Source organism: Geotrypetes seraphini, chromosome 3 (genome assembly GCF_902459505.1).
Source record: "Geotrypetes seraphini chromosome 3, aGeoSer1.1, whole genome shotgun sequence".
In the NCBI taxonomy this organism is placed as follows: Eukaryota; Metazoa; Chordata; class Amphibia; order Gymnophiona; family Dermophiidae; genus Geotrypetes; species Geotrypetes seraphini.
The window spans coordinates 23,464,321-23,490,237 of NC_047086.1; the positions used below are offsets into that span (position 1 = coordinate 23,464,321).

A 25,917-nucleotide genomic window follows, 5' to 3' on the forward strand; every position below is an offset into this window, starting at 1 on the left:
TACATGCCTCGACGGTCCATGTGCTTCCTCTGGCGCGACTCCACCTCAATGGACTCCTCAATGGACTCTTGCCAACCAATGGTCACAGACCATGGATCTTCTTTCTCATCCCATCTCTGTGACATCGTCTCTTCAGCAATCTCTTCACTGGTGGTTGAACTCCTCAAATCTTTCCAGGAGTCTACTCTTTCATCTACCCCCTCACTCCATGATCATAACCACGGATGCCTCCCCCTATGCGTGGGGAGCTCACCTGGGAGATCTACGCACCCAGGGACTCTGGACCCCTCAGGAGCGTCAACATCGCATCAATTTCCTGGAACTCAGAGCCATGTTCTATGCTCTCAAGGCCTTCCAGCACCTTCTCTACCCTCAGGTTCTTCTCCTGTGCATGGACAATCAAGTCGCCATGTACTACATAAACAAGCAAGGCGGCACCGGATCCCCCCTCCTCTGTCAGGAGGCCCTCCGAATATGGACCTGGGCCACGACCCACAGTCTCTTCCTCAAGGCTGTATACATCCAGGGCGAACAGAACTCCCTGGCCGACAATCTCAGCCGCATCCTTCAACCCCACGAGTGGACTCTGGACCCTCCAACACTCCACTCCATCTTTGCTCGCTGGGGCACTCCACAGGTGGACCTCTTTGCAGCTCCTCACAACCATCAGCTGCCCCAGTTCTGTTCCAGACTCTTCTCTCCTCATCGTCTGACCCCAGATGCATTCCTGCTCGACTGGACGGATCGGTTCCTCTATGCCTTTCCTCCTCTACCTCTGATGTTGCGGACGTTATCCAAACTCCGCAGGGACAGGGCCACCATGATTCTCATCGCCCCTCAGTGGCCTCGCCAACACTGGTTCTCCCTCCTGCTTCAGCTCAGCTCCAGGGAGCCCATTCCTCTTCCTGTGTTTCCTACTCTACTTACGCAGCAGCATCAGTCTCTACTACATCCCAATCTGTCTTCGCTCCACCTGACAGCTTGGTTTCTCTCGGGCTAACCTCTTCAGAGAATCTGTCTCAGCCCGTCCGTCGCATTTTGGATGCATCTAGGAAACCGGCCACCCTCCAATGTTACCATCAGAAGTGGACCAGGTTCTCCTCTTGGTGTCTACTGCGTCATCACGATCCCACCTCATTGGCGGTGGAAACTGTATTGGACTATTTGCTCTCTCTCTCCGACGCTGGCCTCAAGTCTACCTCAATCAGAGTCCACCTCAGTGCCATCACTGCGTTTCATGAGCCTATCCTCGGAAAACCGCTTACGGCTCATCCTTTGGTTTCCCGGTTCATGAGAGGCCTCTTCAATGTCAAACCACCTCTGAAGCCTCCTCCTGTCGTCTGAATGTGGTTTTATCAGCTCTCATGAAACCTCCTTTTGAGCCTCTTGCCACAACTTCGCTCAAACTTCTAACATGGAAGGTGCTTTTCCTCATTGCCATCACCTCTGCCAGGAGGGTTAGTGAGATGCATGCACTGGTTGCCGACCCTCCTTTCACTGTTTTTCACCATGACAAGGTGGTTCTGCGTACCCATCCTAAATTCCTTCCCAAGGTGGTCTCGGACTTCCACCTCAACCAGTCCATTGTGTTGCCTGTCTTTTTCCCTAAGCCCCATTCTCATCCTGGGGAACAGGCGTTGCACATGCTGGACTGTAAGCGTGCCCTTGCATACTACCTTGACCGTACCAGGGCTCACTGCTCCTCACCTCAGCTCTTTCTGTCCTTCGACCCTAACATTCTAGGTCGCCCTGTCTCTAAACGAACGCTTTCCAACTGGCTTGCTGCCTGCATTGCGTTCTGTTATGCTCGGGCCGGTCTCTCACTGGAAGGTGCTGTCACGGCCCACAGGGTCAGAGCTATGGCTGCTTCTGTGGCTTTCCTCCGTTCCACGCCCATCGAGGAAATCTGCAAGGCTGCCACTTGGTCCTCAGTTCACACGTTCACTACTCACTACTGTCTGGATGCCTTCTCCAGACGGGATGGACACTTCGGCCAATCTGTGTTACAAAATTTATTTTCCTAATGGCCAACCATCCCTCCTCCTTCTCTGTTAGCTTGGAGGTCACCCATGCGTTAAGAATATGCTGCCTGCTTGTCCTGGGATAAAGCACAGTTACTTACCGTAACAGGTGTTATCCAGGGACAGCAGGCAGATATTCTTAGGACCCGCCCTCCTCCCCGGGTTGGCTTCTTAGCTGGCTTATCTTAACTGGGGACCACGCTCTCCTCCGTCGAGTGGAAAGGCATCCGCGCATGCGCGGTGCGGTCAACTAGAACTTTCTAGTTAAAAGTGTCCGTACCGGGGCTCCGTCGGTGACGTTTCCCATGCGTTAAGAATATCTGCCTGCTGTCCCTGGATAACACCTGTTACGGTAACTGTGCTTTATATGTGGTCTTCTTTTCAGGGATAACTTTGCCAACATGTTTCACTGAAAAGTGTTATCAAGGCCATTAATCCCTTCAGAAAGCTTAGCGCTTCTCCACCTGACCACAATGGTGACTTGCCCTCAGATCACACCTCCTGCAAGGACATTTCTGGACTCTGCGACTTGCTGGAGTCATACTTGAGCTTCCAGAGATTAGTTGTGGTGGTGATGGAACCCTCAACTCTGGGTTTAAAGAAATGTTCTGTCCTCATGTTTCCGGCCGTTCTTCTAGCAAACCTCAGGTCTGACCCAGCAGAGGCATTGCTTATGTTCTTATGCTTCCAGAGGATGTAATAGGGCAGAGTACGGTACTGGGGTTTAAGAAAGGATTGGACAATTTCCTGTTGGAAAAGGGGATAGAGGGGTATAGATAGAGGATTACTACGCAGGTCCTGGACCTGTTGGGCCGCCGCGTGAGCGGACTGCTGGGCACGATGGACCTCAGGTCTGACCCAGCAGAGGCATTGCTTATGTTCTTTTACAGAGTTCTGCCCTCCTGGTTCAAGATGCTGGACTGATAAATCCTTGCCACCAAGAGTAGTTATGGTAGGCAGCTACAAAAGGAAAACCCTTACCTTGCCTTTATTTTTGGTCATAATAAGAAGAATAGTTATTGAAGAAAAAAGCTTCTTAAGGAGTTCAGGATTCTATAGCCATCTCAGATTCAAGAGCCTGGCTTTCTTCACTGTAGATATGGGTTTTAAAAAGAATTGACAGGTTCCATCAGGAAAATACATTATTAAGCACTGGTGACCTGGAGTGGCCACTGTGGAAGAGGAGATATTGGACTTGAAGAACCTATGGTCTGGCCCAGTATTACAAATCTTATGTACTAGCAGCTCACCTTGAGCTGTTGAGAGAAGTGTGAGCTAAATCCAAATAAAACCGTAACACCTTATGGCTGATGTTGGGTTTTTATTATGGTTGCCTTATTCTAGTGTGTCATAGAGAAAACAAAACTAGAAAATAGAATATTTAAAAGTTTACATCCGAGTAGTAAATTTTCATCATGTCATTAGTTTTAAATTCTGTTTAGAAGAATACGTTCAATGTATCATGGACAGGATTTTGCTGGGAAATCCAGGTAGCTTTTACAGTGGTACCTCGGTTTATGAGTGCACCGGTTTGCGAGTGTGGGAAACTCGCTTTGATAAACGAGCATTTTGGATTATGAGCATGCTCCTGGAACGGATTATGCTCGTAATCCAAGGTACCACTGTAATTCCATTATTAGGAGTGCTTCACAAGGAATGATATTAAGCCAGGGATTCTGAATTCCAGTCCTCTTTTACAGTGGTAATACGTAATTTGACTCATAAGATATAATCGTTTTGTTGAGCTCTTGCTTGGAACTGTTGAATCTATTTTTAACTCTTCCACATACAGGAATCATTACTCTGGAAGATTTGATATCTGTTTTGCCCTTTGGAGGCACATTCGATTTACTTGAATTAAAAGGATCAACACTAAAAGCGGCATTTGAGCATAGTGTGCACAGATATGGGTCAGGCAAAGGAGAATTCCTGCAGGTTGGGGGTAAGTTGAACTTTGTACATTGCTTATAAACTGTAGTACTGTCTCAGCTTCACTACAGCAGTTAAGACCACTGCAGAATTGATATTAGTCCCAAAGCTCATCCTGTGTGTGTTGATTTTGTTTTAATTTTTGATGTTTTACAAATATAATTATTTGCAAAATAATGTTAAAAAAAAGAGAAAATTTATTCTCTGAGGACAAGCAGGAATTATATTCTCACATGTGGGTGACATCATTCATTGAAACCTAGTATGGACAGTTAACAAGTGTGCTATGTGGCTGGGTGCTAGCCCTTGGCATGTGCCTAGCAGGGTTGACCCGGTCACTGATTCTGGACTGAGCACTTTGTCCAATAATAGATTTGGTGGAACAGGCTGCTTGAAAGATACAGGAACTCAAAATGAGTAACCAAAAGCAGTTTATTCACTCTCTCTTTTGCATAAATGCTCCAAAAGGTTCATCAAAAGTGTTTTAATGCAAAACAAAAATGCAGGATCTTCTCCTTTAGCAGACTTAAGCATTTATCTTCAAAAAACAGTTCATAGCAAAACATATCTGACTTCAAATTTTTCTTCAGACCATTGAAATATTTCTCGCAAAAACAGTTTATGGTCAGCAAAGCAGGGAGGCATTCAAGTTTCTTCCTCTCTTGAATGCCTCCCTGCTTTGCTGATTTTTGCCGCAGTTAGTCTTGGACTTGAGTTCCTTATCTTTATGATCAGCAATGATGCCCTGCTCCTGATGATAAGTGAAACGGAGATGCTCCATTGAGCATTTACTAACAACTTTACTAGATCTACTAGTCTTATAGCCTGTTACATTAACGGGTGCTAGAATATATGTGTGTGTGTGTTGTCTTTATATTTTTTTTCTCTCTCTTTAGCCGCTTTCTGTATTTCTTTCTTTTTTTTTTTCCTTGGCTGTCCACCACCACCCCTTGCCTGCTCCCCCTGTCCATTCTCCCTTCCTTTTACCTCCCCTGTGTCCTCCACCACCCCATCACTGCTCACCTTATCCAGCAGCAGCCCTTCTCCCTTTGTTTTACCTCCCCCCTGTTCATCATCACCTCCTTCCTTATCCCCCTGTCCAGCAGTAGGCCTCCCTTCATTTTTCTGCCCCCCCCTGTCCATCAGCACCTCTTCCCCTGACCCTTTTTCCTGCTCCCCCTGCCCAGCAGTACGCCTCCCTTCCTTTTTCTGCCCCTCCATTTCCCTGTACTGCAGCATTTCCTCCCATAGGCTTTTATTATATATTAGATGCTGGGTATCTAAACTCCACAACTTGTGTAAACCCCCTCTTTATATAAGTGGGCTAGTCAACTGCCTAGTCACTGCCCAAGATGGTGGGATAGAGGAGACACAAATAATTTTTTTATTGAGGACGGAGGCCAGGCAAGCTGAGCATCTGCCTGATAAATCCTTGGAAATAAAATAGTCTACACCAGGTTTCATCTTGAAACAAACACATCCCTGTGCAGCATTTTCCTCCCCCCCTATACCTTCCTCCTTACCTCCATGCCCTACCATTCTCAACCCCTCTTCTCCCTTTCCTCCTTCAACTTCATCGGGCAGCAGCAGCATTTATAATTAATTGCTGTTGCCGGCTTCAGGTCTTCCTCTCTGGCGGGTCCTGTCTTCATGAAAACATGAAGTAGGCAGGACCCGCCAGAGAGAAAGGCCTGAAGCCGGCAACAGCAGCAAATTTTAAACGCTGCTGCTGCCCGAAGAAGCCAGGCCTTAACCACAAAGCTGGGGGAGGGGTGGAGGGTTTTAAAAGCTACAGCGGCGGCGGTGCTGGGGGGGGTTTGAAAAGCCATCGGCGATGAAGTATGCCGCCTGCATACTTCACGGCTGACGGATTTTCATGACTTTAAAATCTTGCCTGTTTTTTTTTTTAAATGGCGTCTGGGCTCCCGCGGCCTGCAATCACTGACATCCGCCTGGGGGGGGGGGGGGGGTGGAGAGAGAGAGAGAGCTTCGTGCAGCCTGCAACCACCGACAGCCGCCGTGGCCGACATCCGCCTCGGGGGAGGAGAGAGTGTTTCGCGCGCATGCGCACTCCTATCTGCGGTGCCCTACAGCGCACGGAAAACGGAACACGCGATGGGAGTGTGAATGCCAGGCTTAACCTTTTATTATATTAGATGTGGCACATTGGACTGTTTCATCTAGTTCATCTGTTGGATTGAGTACATCTTACATTTTGCAGCTAAGTGAACTTCTACTGTTTGGGTAACATAACAGTTTTTGGTGGGATTTCCTTTTTTGTATTTGAGAAGGACTTTCAAAATATTTTTTTTTTTTTTTTTTAAAGTCTTTATTCATTTTAAAAATCTTACAAGTGATTCATACATAAGAAAACAATTTTCATCAAACACTTGTAAATACCTTCAAACATATCTAGAAATAAATTAAATACCCCCTAATTCATCAAAAATCCTAATTCATATAATACTTATTCCCTCCCTCACCCCACCCTAACCCATCCCATCTATATATTACCGATGTGCTAAGATATCTGATCATTAGAGAAACTAGTAAATGGCTCCCAAATTTTTTTAAAATTATGTATATTCCCTTGTTGTAACTCTATCATCTTTTCCATCTTATATATGTGGCATACTGAATTCCACCAAAATGTATAATTTAATTTAGTATAATCTTTCCAATTTTGAGTAATTTGTTGCATGGCGACCCCTGTCAATATTAATAATAATTTATTATTATTTACCGAAATTGGACTCTGCGTTCTCATTGCAGTACCAAATAATATAGTATCATATGAGAGTCCTACATGATTTTCTAATAGTTTATTAATTTGGGGCCAAATTGTTTCCAAAAAGCATTTATACAGGGACAAAAAAAATCAAATGATCTAACGTCCCCACTTCTAATCTACAATGCCAGCATCTATTGGATCTAGTGCTATCTAATTTTTGTAAACTTGTAGGGGTCCTTAAAACTCTATGTAACAAAAACATCCACGTTTGACTCATAGATGCTGATTTTGTAGATCTTAACCTCCAGGACCAAAATCTTTGCCATTGAGATGCAGAAATCTCCTGTCCAATCTCAATACTCCAAATATCCCTAAGTCCAGTTTTCTTTTTTTTATTTAAAAATCCAAATAATATTTTATACCATTTTGTGGCTTGGTGTCCCAAAAAATCCGCCTGAAAGCAGAGGACCTGCAGACTATATTGAGAATTAAGACCCTTCCATTCAGGGAACCCTACCTGAATAGCCTGCTTCAATTGCATCCATTTAAAATATTGTGATTTATTTAATCCAAATTTATTTTGCAATTGTGAAAAACTAAGCAGCGATCCATCTGAAATAACATCATTCAATGTCCGTATACCTGCTATTATCCACTGCTTCCAAACTATTTTGAATCCACCAATTTTGATCCTGGGGTTAACCCAAATAGATTGACTTAATGATTTTGCAATTGGATCTGGTGACAAATTACTAACAAATCTTAAAGTCTTCCAGGTATCAAGTAAAATCCTATTATCTTTGTATTTCCTAGGTAATTTTATACTCACTACATGTTCTAAATGTAATGGGAACAGGAGTCGCCATTCCAAGTATAACCAATCAGGTACATTCTCCATGAGATCTGGGAGGATCCAATACATACCCTGTCTTAGAATATAGGCTTGATGGTACCTATAAAAATTTCTTTGTAATGATGCTAAATCAATTCTGGGTCTTTTCCCAAACCAAACAAATTTTGTAAGAATCTTGTTTAACTTTTATAAAATGACCCCTGAAAAAATATTGGTATCATACTCATTTGATAACAAACCACAGGCAATATCATCATTTTAATTGTTTGAACTCTTCCCCACCAAGAGAGATGTAAAGGATTCCATTGCTCACACATTTCTGTAATCTTTCTTAATAAAAGTTTTTCATTTTCTTTCACTGTGTCATCAATTGTATTTTTTATAATAATACCTAAGTATTTTAAACCTTCCTCTTTCCATATGAATGAATATGAATCAAATAATCCTTTGGTACAATGAACATTAATTGGAAGAACTTCAGATTTACTCCAATTAATTTTATATCCAGAAAATTTCCCAAACTTTTCTAGAAGATTAAGTAAACATGGAATGGTAGTTCCCGGTTCTCTTAAATACAATAATATATCATCTGCATATGCAGAAAATTTAAATTCCCAGTTAAAGTATGGGACTCCCTTTATCCCCTTAGTTTGATTAATTGCAATTAACAAGGGTTCAAGAACAACATCAAAAAGTAAAGGGGACAAAGGACAACCTTGTCTAACCCCCCTTAGCAAGTTAAATCTATCTGATAAATTATTATTTATATATATTCTTGCACCAGGAGAGCTATACAATGTCTGAATCATTTTAATAAAACCGGGGCCTATACCAAACCATTCTAAAGCTTGGTACATGAAACTCCATTCCACTCTATCAAATGCTTTTTCTGCATCCAAAGACACTAGAAAAGCTGGATCTTTAATATTTTTTGCTAAATTTAAAGAATGAAATGCTAACCTAGTATTATTGGATGAATGCCTTTTAGCAATGAATCCTGTTTGGTGAACATCAATAATAAAAGGAAGAGCTTTTGCCAATCTTAATGCTAAAACTTTAGCAACCAATTTGCCATCTACATTTATCAAAGAAATAGGCCTGTAGTTTGAAACCAAAGTAGGATCCCTGTTTGGTTTTGGCAAGACAATAACCACAGAATCAGCCATAGTACCAGATATCTTTCCATTATTCATTTGATACTGATATAAATTTAATAGATATGGTATAATAATACTTTGAAATGATTTATAAAATTCAACAGTATATCCATCACCACCTGGAGCGGATCCAACTCTAAGAGATTTCAATGCTGATTCTAGTTCTTTTAAAGATATAGGTTCTTCTAAACTTCTTTTTATATGATCCAGAACATTTGGCCCATTAAATGACTTTAAAAAATCTAACCCATCCTTTTCTTTATTTTCATAAGAATCAGAAGAATAAAGATCCCTATAAAAATCAAGAAACTGCTTCAAAATATCCTTAGTGCTAGTGTGTGTATTGCCATGCACATCCTTAATAGCAATAATCTTAGATTTCATTTTTTTTGCCTTAAGAAAATTTTCTAATAATCTTCCAGCCTTATTTGAATTACCATAATACTGAACTTGCCGAGAGAACATATCTTTCATCACAAATTGAGAAGAAATCTCATTATACTTAGCTTTTACTTTTAATAATTTTTGTAATATCTCATATTCCCATTTCTCAATTAATTTATTTTCTAAAACTTTTATTTCTTTTTCCAAATCAATAAATTGCTTTTTAGTTTGTTTTTTAATAAATGCTGAATATGAAATATTTCCTCTCATTGTTGCTTTAAAAGCATCCCATAATATCTCAATATTTATATTATCCGAATTGTTAATTTGAAAAAATTCATTCATCTTTGCTTTAAGATCTTCTAGAAAGTTCAAGTCCGCAAGTAAGGCATTATCAAATCTCCAAATTGATTTTGAATATTCTAAATCATTATACTGAAAGTCAATCCACACACCAGCATGATCCGAAATTACTATAGGATCAATAAGAGCTTTCATCACCCTCTGTGCTATCTTATTAGAAACAAAAATATAATCAATACGTGAAAAAGACTTATGGACCTGAGAACAAAAAGAAAATTCCTGATCATTAAAATGAAGAATACGCCATATATCTACTAAATCACAAGATTGTACCAAATTATCTAAACCTAACGATTTCATTATTCTACTTGTTCTCTTATCCAAAATCGGATCCATTACCGCATTGAAATCTCCAGCTACCACTAAATTAGAGGCAGCCAGTGGTAACAATATTTTTTGAATTTGTTTAAAAACCTCCATTTGATTCGAATTAGGAGCATACAAATTAAATAAATCCAGAGTTGTATTCCCCAGAATCATTTTGACATGTACCCATCTTCCTAAAGGATCAAAATCTACTAATTTGAAATCAGCAGAACATTTTCTATTTATAAGAATAGCTACCCCAGCTTTTTTCCCTATAGCAGGTGCAAACAAACATTTAGATACCCAACCCCCTGATAGCTTCTTAGATTCCAATCCTAAGAGATGCATCTCTTGAATGAAATATACATCCACATTTTGTTTATGAAGAAAAGCTAACATTTTTTTCCTTTTAGTTGGGTGATTTAGACCATTGACATTGATAGAAAAGATTTTAATACCCATCTAATTTCTTAATTAATTTTTGACCTATATCCTTATGATAAATTTTTTGATCAGACATCAGCACATCTTTGACAAATAACCATTTTCCCCCTAGTATTATACCATTCAAATCCTTCAAATCCCCTCCCCCTTCCCCCCCTCCCCCACCCACCCCCATTATATATTAATTGTGTAAACTTGGTAACACACATATTAGATCAGGCCAAAAAGCGCTCCAGAAAGATCATCCAAACATAAACAATCTAATTATAAGTCACACAAATAATTATAATATTACCCTCATATCTCATTTATATTAAAGAAGTATATTTAATCCTAATCCCCTTTAATCACCTTTCCCTTTGACATCCTCTTCCCATATTATGTTAGAATATATAACAAATGTTTCACCTGCATTCTTAGTTTTAATATAACATGAATTAAAATCAAACCCATAACTTTCAAAATATTGATAGAAAAGAAAAAAGTTCTTAAAAAATACATACTTAGAAAATAAGTTAAATGGGAGTTTTCAATATGAATAAGGGGCAGGCTTTTTCTGACTAATGATGGCTCCAAGTATGTGATCAGTACATGAATGCTATTTGGCTTTGAAGTTCTGTTTTACTGAGCTCTTGTCCACCTAGGATAATTGTTACTCTCTCTTATTCTGATAATGGTGTCTCAGTTCGCTGCATAATGCATGATAATTTGGGATAGAGGAGAGTTTGCACACAATGGGTTCCCAAACAGTGTACTGATCTGCATAAGCAACAGTGTGTGGAAGTTGCAACCCAATTCCTGAGATGGTATGAAGAAGATCCAAGTATTCTGGAGAGAATTGTCACCGGTGACAAATCATGAGTCCATCACTGCGACTCAGAATGCAAAAGACAAAGCATGATGATGTAAAGGAAGTGGTGTTCACCTGACTTCGGGAGCAGCCAAAAAACTTCTCTGCAGGAATGCAGAAGGTAGTTGAATGATATAACAAATGTGTCATCTAACATGGGGACTATGTGGAAAAGTGATATGTTAATTTGCTCACAGTTACTTCTATTAAAGCTGTTAAATGTATTTTGCCTTTACTTTTTGATTTACCCTTGTATATTATTATTACTGCATGTTGCTGTCATTTTGATGTAATTATGAAGAAATAGAGAGTTGAAGCAAGTACATATTCCTTTTTTGGGCAGTACTGAGTGGCAGAGAATAAATACAATGAATAATACTAAATAAGCAGAAATTGTATCAATAAAAAAAATATGATAGAGACATTTAAATACCTGCGTAAGGTAAATGTGCATGAGTCGAGTCTCTTTCATTTGAAAGGAAACTCTGGAAAGAGAGGGTATAGGATGAAGTTAAGAGGTGATAGGCTCCGGAGTAATCTAAGGAAATACTTTTTTACAGAAAGGGTGGCAGATGCATGTAGAGGTGAGGTGGTGGAAACAGAGACTGTCTGAATTCAAGAAGGCCTGGGATAGGCATGTGGGATCTCTTGGAGAGAGAAAGAGATAATGGTTACTGCGGATGGGCAGACTAGATGGGCCATTTGGCCTTTATCTGCCATCATGTTTCTGTCATATGGTTGCAGTGCTCATTTGCTGCACTTCCTAGCCAAAGACTTTTGTGTCCTAGAAATAAAGACTAATATTGTTGAAATTACAAAATATTTCCATAATAATCAATTTGGAGCAGCAGGTCTGAAAAGAATGGGTGGATTTAAGCTAATGCTCCCACATGATGTTAGATGGAACTCTGTAATAGACTGTTTTGAGCAGTATGTCAAGAACTGTGGGTTGTGAAACTCAAGTGCAGTCGCAGTGGAGAGCAATAGGTTGAGGATGTGGCAGATAGAGGGGATGACTATAGGAGAGATTGAGATCAGTAGGCAGGTGGAGATGGAATCAGAGAAACAGGTAGTGAGTTTGAAGTTGGAAAGAAAGTTTGCAGTTTCGTCTTCAGTGATTTTAGAGAAGGAAGAAAAGGTGGCAAGAGTCAACAGAGCGTCAGCAGAGTGGACTAAAGGAGGGAGAGGCAGAGGTGATTCAGTCAAGGACTCAAGATTAATCTTGTGAACTAGTGCTGCCCGATTCACAATTCGAATCGATTCCCTGATTCACTTCAGGTGAATCGATTAGAATCGATTCATATTTTTAAAAAAATCGGTCTCGCCGATTCGGGGCCCAACCCTCCTCCCCATCAGTTGGGAAGTGCTGCAGTATCCTCCGGCTTCCACTCAAGCCGCCTATTTAATCAAAGCCTGCAGCTTTTGGAAGGGAAGAACATTGGCATTTCCGGATGCACGTCTGAACGGGCTCAGATTGGCTAGTTTCAAGGGGTCTCGTCATTTTCAGCCTTATGTCCCACCCAACAGGTGTCAGATTGGCAAGTTTGAAGGAGGCTGTGACCTTTCTGGAAGCGTTCCCCGCCCCACTAGGATCAGATTGATCGGTTTGGGCCGGCATGTTTTGGGTGCGTGGATTCTAATGGTACCTACAAGTGCTTGGGGGAGGGGGGAAATGGTCGGAGGAGAGGCAGCTACACAGTTGCTTGAGAATCTGCAGCTATGGACATTGCGGGAGTATCTGAGCAATGGTAAGATTTTCAATCTTACATCAAGTGTACAAACAGTGAAACAATACAATTAAACACATCACTTGACAATCTTTCTAATTTATCTTACAATACATAAAATTACCACCCTCCCCTCCCATCATTCCTCTATTATCGCCTTAACTTTAATTTTTGGTGGGCAAATTTATGTTTAATTTACAGATTTGAAAAAATGAAGGTGGATATACTGGGCCATACTAAGAGATTTAAGTTAATCTGGGGCCCTTTGATATCTTTTATGGATGCGTTGTAATTGGGTTTTCCTTTGTTCCTGTTGGTATATTACACACATGCCCAGGAGGAGGGAGCGTGGAAGGGGGATATTTCTGTCATGGTTTCATTCCCTTGCGAAATATTGGTTGGGTGGGTTTTTTTTTTTGTTGTTGTATGGATTTTGATTGATTATAAATGCATATATGATTAATATTATTTGTATAGATACTGTATTGAATTTTTGTTAACTTTAGAAAATCAATAAAGATTTAAACAGAGAGAATAGTGGTAAATAAACGTTCTAATCAACCCTAAACTAGAAGTCTTTTTGATGGTATGGATAGAAGCTGAAGAATACAGATAACAACATCACCCAACTTGAACTCTCCACTTGTTTGTAGTCTGTTGCTATCTTCTTATCTTTTACATCATATAAATGCTGTCAAAGCCGCATAATCACCAAAACACTTCAGTCCTCCTACAGTACCATCTGTGCTGCAGCCTGTGATTCAACAGCGCTCGACTTTTCCTAGAGCCTGCCAAAGCTGGTCACAATCTCAACTTATAGGGATTGGGACTTGTATATCGTCTTTTTGTAGTTTTACAACCACACTCAAAGTGATTTACATACAAGTACTGGAGCTGTGGAAGATTAAGTGACTTGCCCAGGGTCACAAGGAGCAGGGCGGGGCTTGAACCAACAACCTCAGGGTGTTGAGGTTGTAGCTCTGACCACTGCGCCACACCCTCAAGCAAAGCCTTGCCCCTTTCACACAGCACTAAGAGCTACCACTGTTCAGAAATAGATTGACTCTCTATGTTAGTCAGAAACACCATGCCAGAGGAACAGTAAAAAATATGAATCAGGAGCACTCAGAACTGCTTCCAAACAACAACAACGTCCTGGGCATGTGGTGGGATTGTAGGCCTTGTAATTAATGTCTCTCTTTTAACTCCTAGGAAAGCCATGGTAAGTGCTACAGGGACTGTGGTTTAGTCTGTCATAATCCCTTCAGAACCATTGTTCTTAGAAAAATCTTCCCATTTGATTGGGATTTTTGGTCCGCTAACAAGGATAAAATGAAAGGAGCTGTAGTAGTAGATTAGATTCCAAGGCCCCTTTTTATTAAACCGCGATAGCAGTTTTTTAGCGCCGGGAGCCTCGCTGAATGCCTCGCGCTGCTTCCGACACCAAAAACCGCTATCACGGTTTAATAAAAGGGGGCCTGTATAGTAATCAGTTTTTACTTAATCCCACCTTTTCTACTTCTTTAAAATGGCAAAAAAAAGTTGAAATCTTTCTCCTGTGTTTTTAGTTAGAGAATGACACGGTGAAAAAATTGGTCCCCGTCACCGCCCCGTCCCCGTCTCACCATCCTCTGCACCGCCCCGTCACCGCCATTCCCTTCACCGCCCCGTCACCGCCACTGCCACCCCATTCACCGCCCCGTCACCGTCACCGCTGCATATATAAAAGCCTCAAACGGGTACGATTTTAAATACTTTTCTTTATTTACGTATAAAGGAAACATTCTTTAAAACTTTAAAACTTAGTTAAATATTAGTTAATAACTATACAAAAACAAACACGACATGTACTTTTAATGCTTACAATGTTAGCCTACATGGTAAGTAGACGCGGCCGCTGTACCTAATCGCGGCAAAGATCTCCCTGCCGTGATTAGCATAGTGACCGCGGCTACGGCTGCAAGTCTCCCCTCCCCCAGCGATCACGGCAGGAGGGCACCCAACCCCTCCTGTAGACCCCCCCCCAACGGCCCTCCCGACAATCGCAGCAGAAGGGTACCCAACCCCTCCTGCCGGTCCTCCCAATGGCCTCCCCTAAGATCGCCGGCAGGAGGGTACCCAACCCCTCCTGCTGGAGCCCCCCCGACGATCGCAGCAGGAGGATATCCAACCCCTCCTGCCAGCTCCCCAACAGCCCCCCTATGATCACTGGTAGGAGGGTGCCCAACCCCTCCTGCCAGCCCCCCCAACGGCCCCCTATATCGCCAATAGGAGGGTACCCAACCCCTCCTGCTGGACCCCCCCCAACGAACCCTCCCACCCCGGAACCCCCTTAGTCTTACTTTCCAAGTTGGACCGGACGGCTCCTCACACGTATGGCCAGCAGGCTTGCCTCCGTCCAAATGAGGCGGGCCCGCCCCTACCCTGCCCAACCCACAGGATCCTAGGGCCTGATTGGTCTAGGCACCTAAAGCCACTCCCGCTATAGGAGGGGCCTTAGGTGCTTGGGCCAATCAGGCCCTAGGATCCTGTGGGTTAGGCAGGGGAGGGGAGGGGCGGGCCCGCCTCATTTGGACGGAGGCAGGCCTGCTGGCCAGACGAGCGAGGAGCTGTCCAGTCCAACTTGGAAAGTAAGACTAAGGGGGTTCCGGGGTGGGAGGGTTCGTTGGGGGAGGGTCCAGCAGGAGGGGTTGGGCACCCTCCTATTGGCGATATAGGGGGCCGTTGGGGAGGCCGGCAGGAGGGGTTGGGCACCCTCCTACCAGTGATCATAGGGGGGCTGTTGGGGAGCTGGCAGGAGGGGTTGGATATCCTCCTGTTGCGATCGTCGGGGGGGGCTGTTGGGGTAGGCAGGAGGGGATGGGTACCCTCCTGCCGCGATCGTTGGGGAGGGCTGGTTCTGTCGGTATGAAGGGCTGAGCACCTTCCTGCCGGCGATCGTCGGGGGGGGGGGGGGGCGGGTTCTATTGGCAGGAAGGGTTGATCTGACAAATGAGGAGCCAGTATATTGGGGGGCGGAGTCAATGCGGCAACGTGCAAGTTGGATCGAGAGTTGGAGGAGACAGACAACATGGCGGAGACATCGAACACCCGGTCACGAACACGGTGAAACACAGGTAAATAGCGGTTCCTAGAAGGGGGTACATTGGCCTGCGGGGACAAATCTTTTCACCGTTTTTGCGGGCGGTGAAAACTTTTGTCCCCGTGTCTGCGGTGATTTGGCTTTGGAGTCTCCATAACCCGCAGCCAAACCGCAGCCACGCCGCAGCTGCCTGCGGGGATCGCTCCCCGTGTCATTCTCTATTTTTAGTCTCACTTGAAATATGTCTCAGCGGTATTTGGATTAAATATTTAGGAGGTACGTACTGTATATTCCAATCTTTTCATCAAAACTAAACTAAACCTTAAGTTTATATATCGCATCATCTCCACGGAAGTAGAGCTTGGCACGGTTTACAAGAACTTAAAAATGAGAAAGGGTAGGAAAAGGTTTACATAAGTTTATAAATCGAGTGGAAAAGTAAGGGAAAAGAAATTACATGTTAGAGAAGAGCCAGGTTTTTAGTTGCTTGCGGAATAAATGGAGGGAGCTCAGGTTCCGCAGCGGGATAGTAAGGTCCTTCCAGAGACCTGTGATTTTGAAAAGAAGTGATTTTCCCAGTTCACCTGCGTGGAGAATACCATGTAGGGAGGGGAAGGATAGTTTTAATTTATGGGCGGTCCTGGTGGAGTCAGGGCACGAGGAGTTGAAAGAAAGTGGGATGAGGGAAGGAAGGATGCCGTGAATAATCTTAAAAGCCAGGCAAGAGCATTTGAATTGGATTCTGGAAATCACTGGGAGCCAATGAAGATTGGCCAGGAGTGGGGAGACGTGGTCAGATTTACGTTTTGCAAAAATCAGCTTGGCTGCCGTGTTCTGAATAAGCTGGAGTCTTTGGAGGCTTTTTTTTTGTTAAGCATAGGTAAATGGCATTACAATAGTCAAGTTTGGAGAGGATGATAGATTGGACAATATGTGCTCTTTGAGAAGAAAAAGCACATGGGCAAAATGAAAAATTCACATAGAACAACCATATCATAATCTTTGAATATTGTCCTTAGTGTCTACTCAAGCTAACTCTAGGGTTTGGTCCCTCCTCACAGAGCAGAATGCATTACCAGAGGTTGTGGTAAAAGTGGATAGCGTGGCTGGTTTTAAGAAAGGTTTGAACAAATTCCTGGAGGACACTAGTGTGGGTAGGAGAAGGCAAAGGGGAAGAGGCTATAAAACCCACCATGATGTTTGAAAAAAAAAACACCCACTTGGGCAGGAAAATCAAATCGAAAAATCGATTCAGTAGGCTGAATCAAATTTTTTTTTTCCTGAATCGGGCAGCATTATTGTGAACCTTATCGTGGAATTACTCAACCATAATCTGGGAAGAAAAAGGAGGAGGAGTTGGAGGTGAGATAGTTTGACTATACTCGGAATACAACTTTCTCTGTTGTTGGCTCCACCTTATGAAACTCCTTACCATCTCACTTAGGTTCACAGACTTCTTTACAAAAGTTCAAAATAGACCTCAAAACCTTTTTTTAATGATGCATTTTCTCAGACGTAATACTATTACTATCTTGTATTAATGTTGGTTCATTAATTGCTTTTTCTTCCCCCCCTCCTCCGTAAGGGTTTGTAGGAACACTGCAGATTCACTTCCTACCCTTCCCCTATACTTGCCAATCTGTCCTATCTTGTCAATAATTGTAGCTCATATTTCTCCCTTCCCTCCTCTTGTCAAACCTATTCTTTATTTTCCTTTAAATGTCTGACTTGTCAGTAATTGTAGCTCATATTTCTCCCTTCTCTCCTCTTGTCAAACCTATTCTTTATTATCCTTTAAATGTTTCTATAGTGAATAAGTTTGACAAGAGGAGAGAAGGGAGAAATATGTATGTTGTAACAAACTTTGAATAAATATGTACGGGGTAGCAAACTTTGAATAAATTTGGAAACTTGGAAAAAAAAGAAAATCCTAGCAATTGTCTGTCTAATCAAGCAAAATAATAATAATAATTTTATTCTTATATACCGCCATACCGAAAAAGTTCTAGGCGGTTCACAACAAGGTGAGCTAATACATGGGATACAGATAAAATACAAATTAGAATAATGGACTTAAAAACAGATAAAGACAGAAAACATTTACAATATAATACAGAAAATACCAGCATGGCAGGGAAAGAAGTAATACATAGAACAGATGTTAATGGTATGCATATTTTTCCCCTCAGGAATACAAATAGTGTATGACCTTTCCCAAAATCCAGGAGATAGAGTTGTCAAAGTGGATGTTCTTTGTACAGAATGTCGTGTTCCTTCTTATGTACCCTTGGAAATGGACAAAGACTATAAAGTTATTCTTCCTTCTTTTATTGTTAATGGAGGAGATGGGTACACAGTATTAAAAAATGAACAAATAAAACATGACAGTGGTAAGTTTAAGCACTCTATGCATGCATTTTTATTTTCATATTGTATTATACTGGAACTCTAGAGACAGGCAACATCCCTAGGGCTTTGGTGTTAAACCATTTCCAGTTTCCCTCCTGTTACTATCAGCTTTACTAGTTTCGGAACCTACAGGAATATACACAAGTCACAGCATAATACTTTGTATGATAGAAATCTCTAGAGCAGGGATGTTCAACCTTTTGGCTTCCCTGGACCGCTTTGGCTGAAAAAATGTTTCTGGGGCTGCAACACAGAGGAGGGAGCTGGCAAGACGGTAAACACCCAGGGGCAGCAGAGGAAAACACTGCATCGCCCTTGACCGGGGCCGCACAAAATACTTCACGGGGCCGCAGGTTGGATACCTCTGCTCTAGAGGCTCTACTAATCTACACAGAAACTTAGGGGTCTCTATATGTATGTTTGGTGGGTACTCCCCTTTAAGGATTTGGAAAATCATGCAAATTTAATCTAATGTGACTATTTTCCACATCTCCAGTCTCAGTTCCATCTTTCAGTTCTGTCAGCCAATTTTGTTTTCTCCTTTCCTAATAATTTTGCTGCTTACTAGATGGCATGGATGGCAGACTGGATAGGTCATATAGTAACATATACATAGTTGCCATATGCCAGTCTGCCTTATGGTCATTATCTGCCTTAATTTTTCTGTTTCTATAGTCGATGTAAAGAGGTAGGGAACTACTGGCTCATAAAGTCTGATTTCAGTGGTAAGTAAATTAATGGAAATACTTTTAAAAGAGAGGATAGTGAAATTTCTGAAATCCAGAGGGTTACAGGACCTGAAGCAACATGGATTCAGTAGAGGCAGATCTTATCAAACAAATCTTATCAATTTCTTTGACTGGGAGACCAGAGAATTGGCTAGAGGGAGAGAATTAGATTTTAGCAAAGTCTGTGACAGTATTCCATACAGGCGTCTAATAAATAAACTGTGTCTTTGGCATGGGCCCCGAAGTGACAGATTTGGTTGACTAGACAGCGATAGAGGATAGTAGTAAATGGAAATCACTCTGAGGACAGTGATGTGTCTCAATGTTCAGTTCTTGGGCCTCTTCTTTTTTTTTTACATTTTTGCAAGTGATATTGTTGAAAGGCTGTCTGGTAAAATTTGTCTCTTTGTACATGATACCAAAATCTGCAATAGAGTAGACATCCTGATGGTGTGGATAACATGAGGAAGGGCTCTCATCTCGATGGTCTCTGTACTCAAGGCCACTGGACCAGTACGGATCGTCAGTGTCACGTCAATCTGTTGGAACTCAGAGCGATTTTCAAAACTCTCAAAGCTTTTCAACATCTTCTTCACGACCAGGTAGTCCTCATTCAGACAGACAACTAAGTCGCCATTTATTATGTCAACAAACAGGGAGGGACGGGATCTTCCTCCCTTTGTCAAGAAGCTCTGAAGGTTTGGGACTGGGCAATCTGCCACAACACCTTCCTCAAAGCTGTCTACATCCAAGGGGCGAATAATTGCTTGGCGGACAACTTGAGTCGTCTTCTGGAACCTCACGAATAGACACTCCATTCTTCACCTCTTCATCACATTTTTTCACAGTGGGGAATGCCTCAGATAGATCTCTTTGCAGCTCCCCACAACCACAAACTGCCTCAGTTCTGCTCTAGGATCTTTTCTCCTCATCGCCTTGAGGCAGATGCTTTTCTTCTGGAATGGACGAATCTCTTCCTATATGCATTCCCTCTCATTCTCAAAACTCTTGTCAAGTTGAAGAACGACCATGCCACCATAAGAACATAAGAAGCACCATCTCCGGATCAAACCCTTGGTCCATTTAAGTCCGGCGATCCGCAAATGCGGAGGCCCTGCCAGGTGTACACCTGGCGTAATTTTTAGTCACCCATTTCCTTCTATGCCTCTCATAGGAGATGTGCATCTAGTTTGCTTTTGAAACCTAGATGGTCGATTCTGCAATAACCTCCTCTGGAAGAGCATTTCAGGTGTCAACCACTCTGCGTGAAACAGAACTTCCTGATATTTTTCCTGAACTTGTCCCCCCTTAGCTTCATTCCATGTCCTCTTGTCCGTATCGAATTGAACAATGTAAATAATTTTTTCTGCTCTATTTTGTCGATTCCTTTCAATATTTTGAAGGTCTCGATCATATCCCCTCGCAGTCTCCTTTTCTCAAGGGAGAATAATCACAGTTTCTTAAGTCGATCCTCGTATTCCAGTTTCTCCATACCTTTTACTAGTTTCATTGCTCGTCTCTGCACCCTCTCCAGCAGTTTTATATCCTTCTTTAGGTTGGGGGACCAATGTTGGATGCAGTATTCCAAGTGGGGTCTGACCATTGCTCTATAAAGCGGCATTATGCCCCTCTCCGATCTACTCACGATTCCCTTCTTTATCATGCCCAACATTCTATTTGCTTTCTTTGCCACTGCCGCACATTGTGCTGACAGTTTCAGGGTCCTATCTTATCAGTACACCCAGATCCTTTTCTTGTTCGCTCTTACCCAGAGTTGCATCTGACATTCTGTACTCGTATTCCTTATTTTTTCTGCCTAATTGTATTACTTTGCATTTTCCACATTAAACTTCATCTGCCATTTCTCTAACTGACACAAGTTGCTCTGGAGTTCCTCGCTATCCTTCTGCGATCTGATCGCCCGGCATAGCTTTGTGTCGTTTGCAAACTTGATGATCTCACTGGATGTTCCCATTGATATAAATATTAAATAAGATTGGCCCAAGTACCGAGCCCTGGGGTACACCGTTAGTCACTTTCTCCCAGTCTAAGAACTTCCCATTTATGCCCACTCTCTGTTTTCTGTTCTCCAGCCATTTACCTCTCCATCTTTGTATATCTCCCCTCTATTCCATGGCTTTGTAGTTTCCTGAAAAGTCTTTTGTGTGGAACTTTGTTGAATGCTTTCTGGAAGTCTAAGTATATTATGTCCACCGGTTCTCCACTATCAATTTGTTTGTTCACGGTCTCAAAAAATTGAAGTAAATTTGTTAAACATGATTTTCCTTTCCTGAAGCCATGTTGACTGGCTTTCATCAGGTTGTGTTATCCAAGTGCCGGACTATGCTATCTTTAATCAATGCTTCAACCATTTTTCCAGGGACAGACATAAGGCTCACAGGTCTGTAGTTGCCCAGTTCTCCTCTCGATCCTTTTTTGAAAATTGGTGTGACATTCGCTATCTTCCAGTCATCCGGTATCTGTCCAGTTCTAATTGTTAGGTTGGCAAGTTTTTGCAATAGCTCTCCGATTTCAACCTTCAATTCTTTTTAAGGACTCTTGGCTGAATTCCATCCGGTCCAGGGGATTTGTCACTTAAGTTTATTGATCTGATAGTATATCTGGTCCAGGTCCACTTCTACTGTGGTGAGGCTGTCTTCTATTACTCCTTTAAACACTTCCACTGCTTCTGGTATTGTTGCGGTGTCCTCCTTTGTAAAGACGGACGCAAAGAAGGAATTTAGTCTGTCTGCAATTTGTTTGTCTTCCTTGATGTACCCTTTTCTTCCCTGGTCGTCCAGTGGTCCCACCACCTCTTTTGCAGGGTTTTTCCCTTTTATGTATCTAAAGAAGGGCTTGAAGTTTTTGGCCTCTTGCGCTATTCTGATTGCTCCTCGGTGGCCGAGACAACCTTGGTACTCCCTTCTCCTTCAACTCAGCAGCAGGGAGCCATACCTTCTACCTGTTTTTCCATCTCTGCTTACACAGAGTCAGGGATCTCTGCTTCATCCCAACCTGCAGTCTCTACACCTGACAGCTTGGTACCTCTCAACATAACTCCTCTTCAGTTTTCTCAATCTGTAAGAAACATTTTAGAGGCTTCTAGAAAGCCTACCAGTAGACAATGCTATCACCAAAAATGGACTAGATTTTCTATGTGGTGTTTTTCTCACGATAAAGAACCTCAGCATTCCTCCCTATCTTCTGTTTTAGACTACTTTTTGCACTTATCCACCTCTGGCCTCACGTCTACATCGATCCGAGTATCTCAGTGCAATTGCTGCTTTCCATCAGTCTATTGAAGGAAAACCCCTTTCTGCTCATCCGGTGGTTTCCAGGTTCATGAAAGGACTTTTCAATGTCAAACCTCCTCTCAGACTCCTCCAGTGGTTTGGGACCTCAATGTTGTTCTTACTCACTTGATGAAGCCTCCATTTGAACCAATGTCTACGGCTCATCTGAAGTATCTCACTTGGAAAGTGGTGTTTCTCATTGCCCTCACTTCTGCTCGAAGAGTCAGTGAGCTGCAAGCTTTAGTTGCTGATCCACCTTTCACTTTGTTCCATCATGACAAGGTGGTTCTCCGTACTCATCCTAAATTCCTACCTAAAGTGGTTTCAGAATTTCATCTCAACCAATCCATTGTTCTTCAGTGTTTTTCCCAAAGCCTCTCACCTCTCACCCTGGAGAATCAGCCCTTCATACTCTGGATTGTAAACGTGCTTTGGCCTTCTATTTGGAACGCACCAAACCATACAGAGCTGCTCCTCAACTTTTTGTCTTCTTCGATCCAAATCAGTTGGGACATCCTATCTCTAAGCGTACCATCTCTAACTGGATGGCGGCTTGTATCTCTTGCTATGCCCAGGCTGGATTACCCCTACAGAGTAGAGTCACAGCCCATAAGGTCAGAGCAATGGCAGCTTCAGTAGCTTTCCTCAGATCTACACCTATTGAGGAAATTTGCAAGGCTGCTACTTGGTCCTTGGTTCATACTTTCACTTCTCACTATTGTCTGGATTTTTCTCCATGATGGCCATTTTGGCCAGACAGTATTACAACATTTATTCTCCTAAATTGCCAACACTCCCACCATCCCATTCTGCTTAGCTTGGAGGTCACCCATATGTGAGAATAGGCTGCCTGCTTGTCCTGGTATAAAGCACAATTACTTACCGTAACAGGTGTTAACCAGGGACAGCAGGCAGCTATTCTCACAACCCACCCACCTCCCCTGGTTGGCTTCTCTGCTAGCTATCTGAACTAAGGAGACGTGCCCTGTGCTAGGCGGGAAGGCACTCGCGCATGCGCAGTGCGGTTGACTCAAAAGTTCTAGTTTCTACAAGCAAGTCTGCTTGCAAGGCTTACGCATCGGGGCTCCGTCGGTGATGTCGCCCATATGTGATAATAGCTGCCTGCTGTCCCTGGATAACACCTGTTATGGTAAGTAACTGTGCTTTATCTCCTATATTATTTGCCTTAGCCAAGGAACCATTGGCACAATTGTTTCGTCAACATCCAGATATACATGGTATAAAATGTGGTAAGGTGGAACAAAAAATATTATTATTTGCAGATGATATTCTTTTCACTTTGGCCAATCCTACTGAGTCCCTTCCGGTAGTCCTGCAGTTGTTGAATCTATTCTCTCAGGTTTCAGGCTTTAAGATTAACGCAAATAAGTCTGAGATACTGGATCTCTCCTTAATGAGAAGGAAAGAATATATACAAAGATAAGTTACCCTTTAACTGGGCAAAACAATACTTGCGATATCTGGGGGTGAATGTAACTAGAACAATATCTGAATTATATACTATTCAGATTTACTTAATAAAATCATGCATGATCTGAATAGATGGAAACATTTAAATGTATCATGGTTAGGAAGAGTACATTCCATCAAAATGATTGTACTCCCCAAGTTATAGTATTTGTTCTCTGCAATTCCTGTACCAATACCATCCTCATTTTTTAAAGGATTGGAAAAAAACTTTTAACCTATATTTGGAATAATAGAAAGCCAAGGGTTCAACGTAATATGTTATATCAGCCAAAAAAACTTGGTGGAATGGCGGTTCTACATTTCCAGTCATATTATCAGGCAACACAGTTGCAATATCTGATTAGTTGGAAATGTGAGCCTCAAAAGAGCTGGGTAATCATGGAACAAAATTTAATTGAGGGAATTCCTCTATGGGTGATTCCATGGTTGCCCAGTGAGAATTTGAGAAAATTAGCTTTTAATACTAATCCTATTATACAATATATTTTGACATTATGGATAAAGATAAGAACTAAATTGATGGATTCTCGAAATTTTTTTAATGAATCAGCTATAAGATTTACACCTTCCTTTGTTCCTGGGAAAATTGAAAAGGCTTTTTACTATTGGGAAAAACAAGGGTTAAGATCTTTAGGTCAATTAATAAAGGATGGAAAACTAATCCCATTTGACTATCTGAAATCAGAATACGGACTGGAGGATCAAGATCTATTCTATTATAGACAAATAAATTTTTTTTACTATAAAAGAGTATTACAAGAATTAACTCAGCCACCTACATTAGTTGAGAAGGCATTGTAACATGGAATAAGTAGGGGGAGTATTTCACGACTCTATAATGCTATTATTCAAATTATAATACCACCTTCAAGGTATAAGTCAGCTTGGGAAGAGATACTTGAAAAACTTATGAACAAAATATTTGGAATAAACAACTAGGTTCTTTATGTATATGTATTTTGAGTAATATGGTGGAGAATGGATATAAAATGCTAAATCAGTGGTATTATATGTACGTTTAAAAAGCTATGTTTAGTATAGGCTTGAACCGCAAGGTAATGGCGGAATAAAAATCACTAATGTAATGTAATGTTGGAGAATGTGTGGAATTCAAGGCCATTTTATCCATATTTGGTAGAATTGTCCCAAGGTGCAAATTTTTTGGGACCAGTTAATAATTTTTATATCAATGGTGCTGGGCTACCAGGTGTACAAAACTAAAGAATGTTGTCTATTAAATATGGTATCTTGATCATCATAAGAAATGGATTGGGATAGTTATGACATCAGCCCGAATGGTATTAGCTTCATATTGGAAGAAAAGAGATATACCATCAATTAATATATTACAATGCAAGCTAAAATTTGTTTATAATATGTCTAAACTAACTGCAATGAAAAGAAATCAGTTACAGTATCTTATTTTCAAAAAGTATGGTTAAAATATAAAACTTGAGAAGATTCTGTTATACCAGAATAAATCATAAGGGTTTGAAGCTATATCAGCTGTATTGCCTTCTGGCCTCTTGGGTGGGGGTGGTTTGGAGGGGGGAGGGGGGCTTTGGATAATCATGTTAATAATGAATATGATTTTGATTAGTTATACTTTTTGTTTTTTCTTTTTGGATATTCTTAATGGTTAATATTATAATAATGTATCAGCTGAAAAGCTTAGAAGAAAGGAAAGTGTTAATTATTGGTATTTAATAATGTATAGGAATGTTTTGAAATAAGATTTTAAAGTTTGTTGTTGTTTTTTTTGAATTTTCAAATATTTTACTAAAGAAATTTATTTAAAAAAGGAAAAAAAATAACAGAAGCCCTATTAATCTCAGTTGGTCTAGTTTACTCGGTGCTTATTATATTAATGCATTTTAGAAAATGAGAGGGTAAGATTGTAAGCCCTCTGAAGCAAAGCTGTTAACACATGATGGGGACCAGACTGGCAGGTTTGGGAGGTTGCGGGCCTGTTGTGGCAAGTGAGAAGGGCAGGGTAACTGCCCTGGTTGCACCCCACTAAACTCTGCCTTGTTTTGAAGACAGGAAATCATGCTTACAGTACCTGATTGTAAGTTGCTGTGAGCTAAGTAAAAATAAAAAATAGCTTAGCAATATTGTTCATCTGTCTATGTGTTATTCTGGAGGATCA

The 25,917-nt window shown here is 41.6% G+C and overlaps 1 protein-coding gene across 3 annotated transcripts in view; it reads left to right on the forward strand.

Annotated features, from left to right (window-relative positions):
- The window catches only part of NT5E (5'-nucleotidase ecto), a 153,067-nt gene that overhangs the window by 106,334 nt on the left and 20,816 nt on the right, over positions 1 to 25,917 (forward strand). For 2 of the 3 annotated variants that reach the window (XM_033937784.1, XM_033937783.1), the window contains exons 7-8: positions 3,814 to 3,963; positions 18,037 to 18,237. In XM_033937784.1, coding sequence (XP_033793675.1) covers positions 3,814 to 3,963; positions 18,037 to 18,237 — 351 coding nt within the window. The remainder of the gene's footprint in view (positions 1 to 3,813; positions 3,964 to 18,036; positions 18,238 to 25,917) is intronic. The other variant, XM_033937785.1, reaches the window with a different exon arrangement.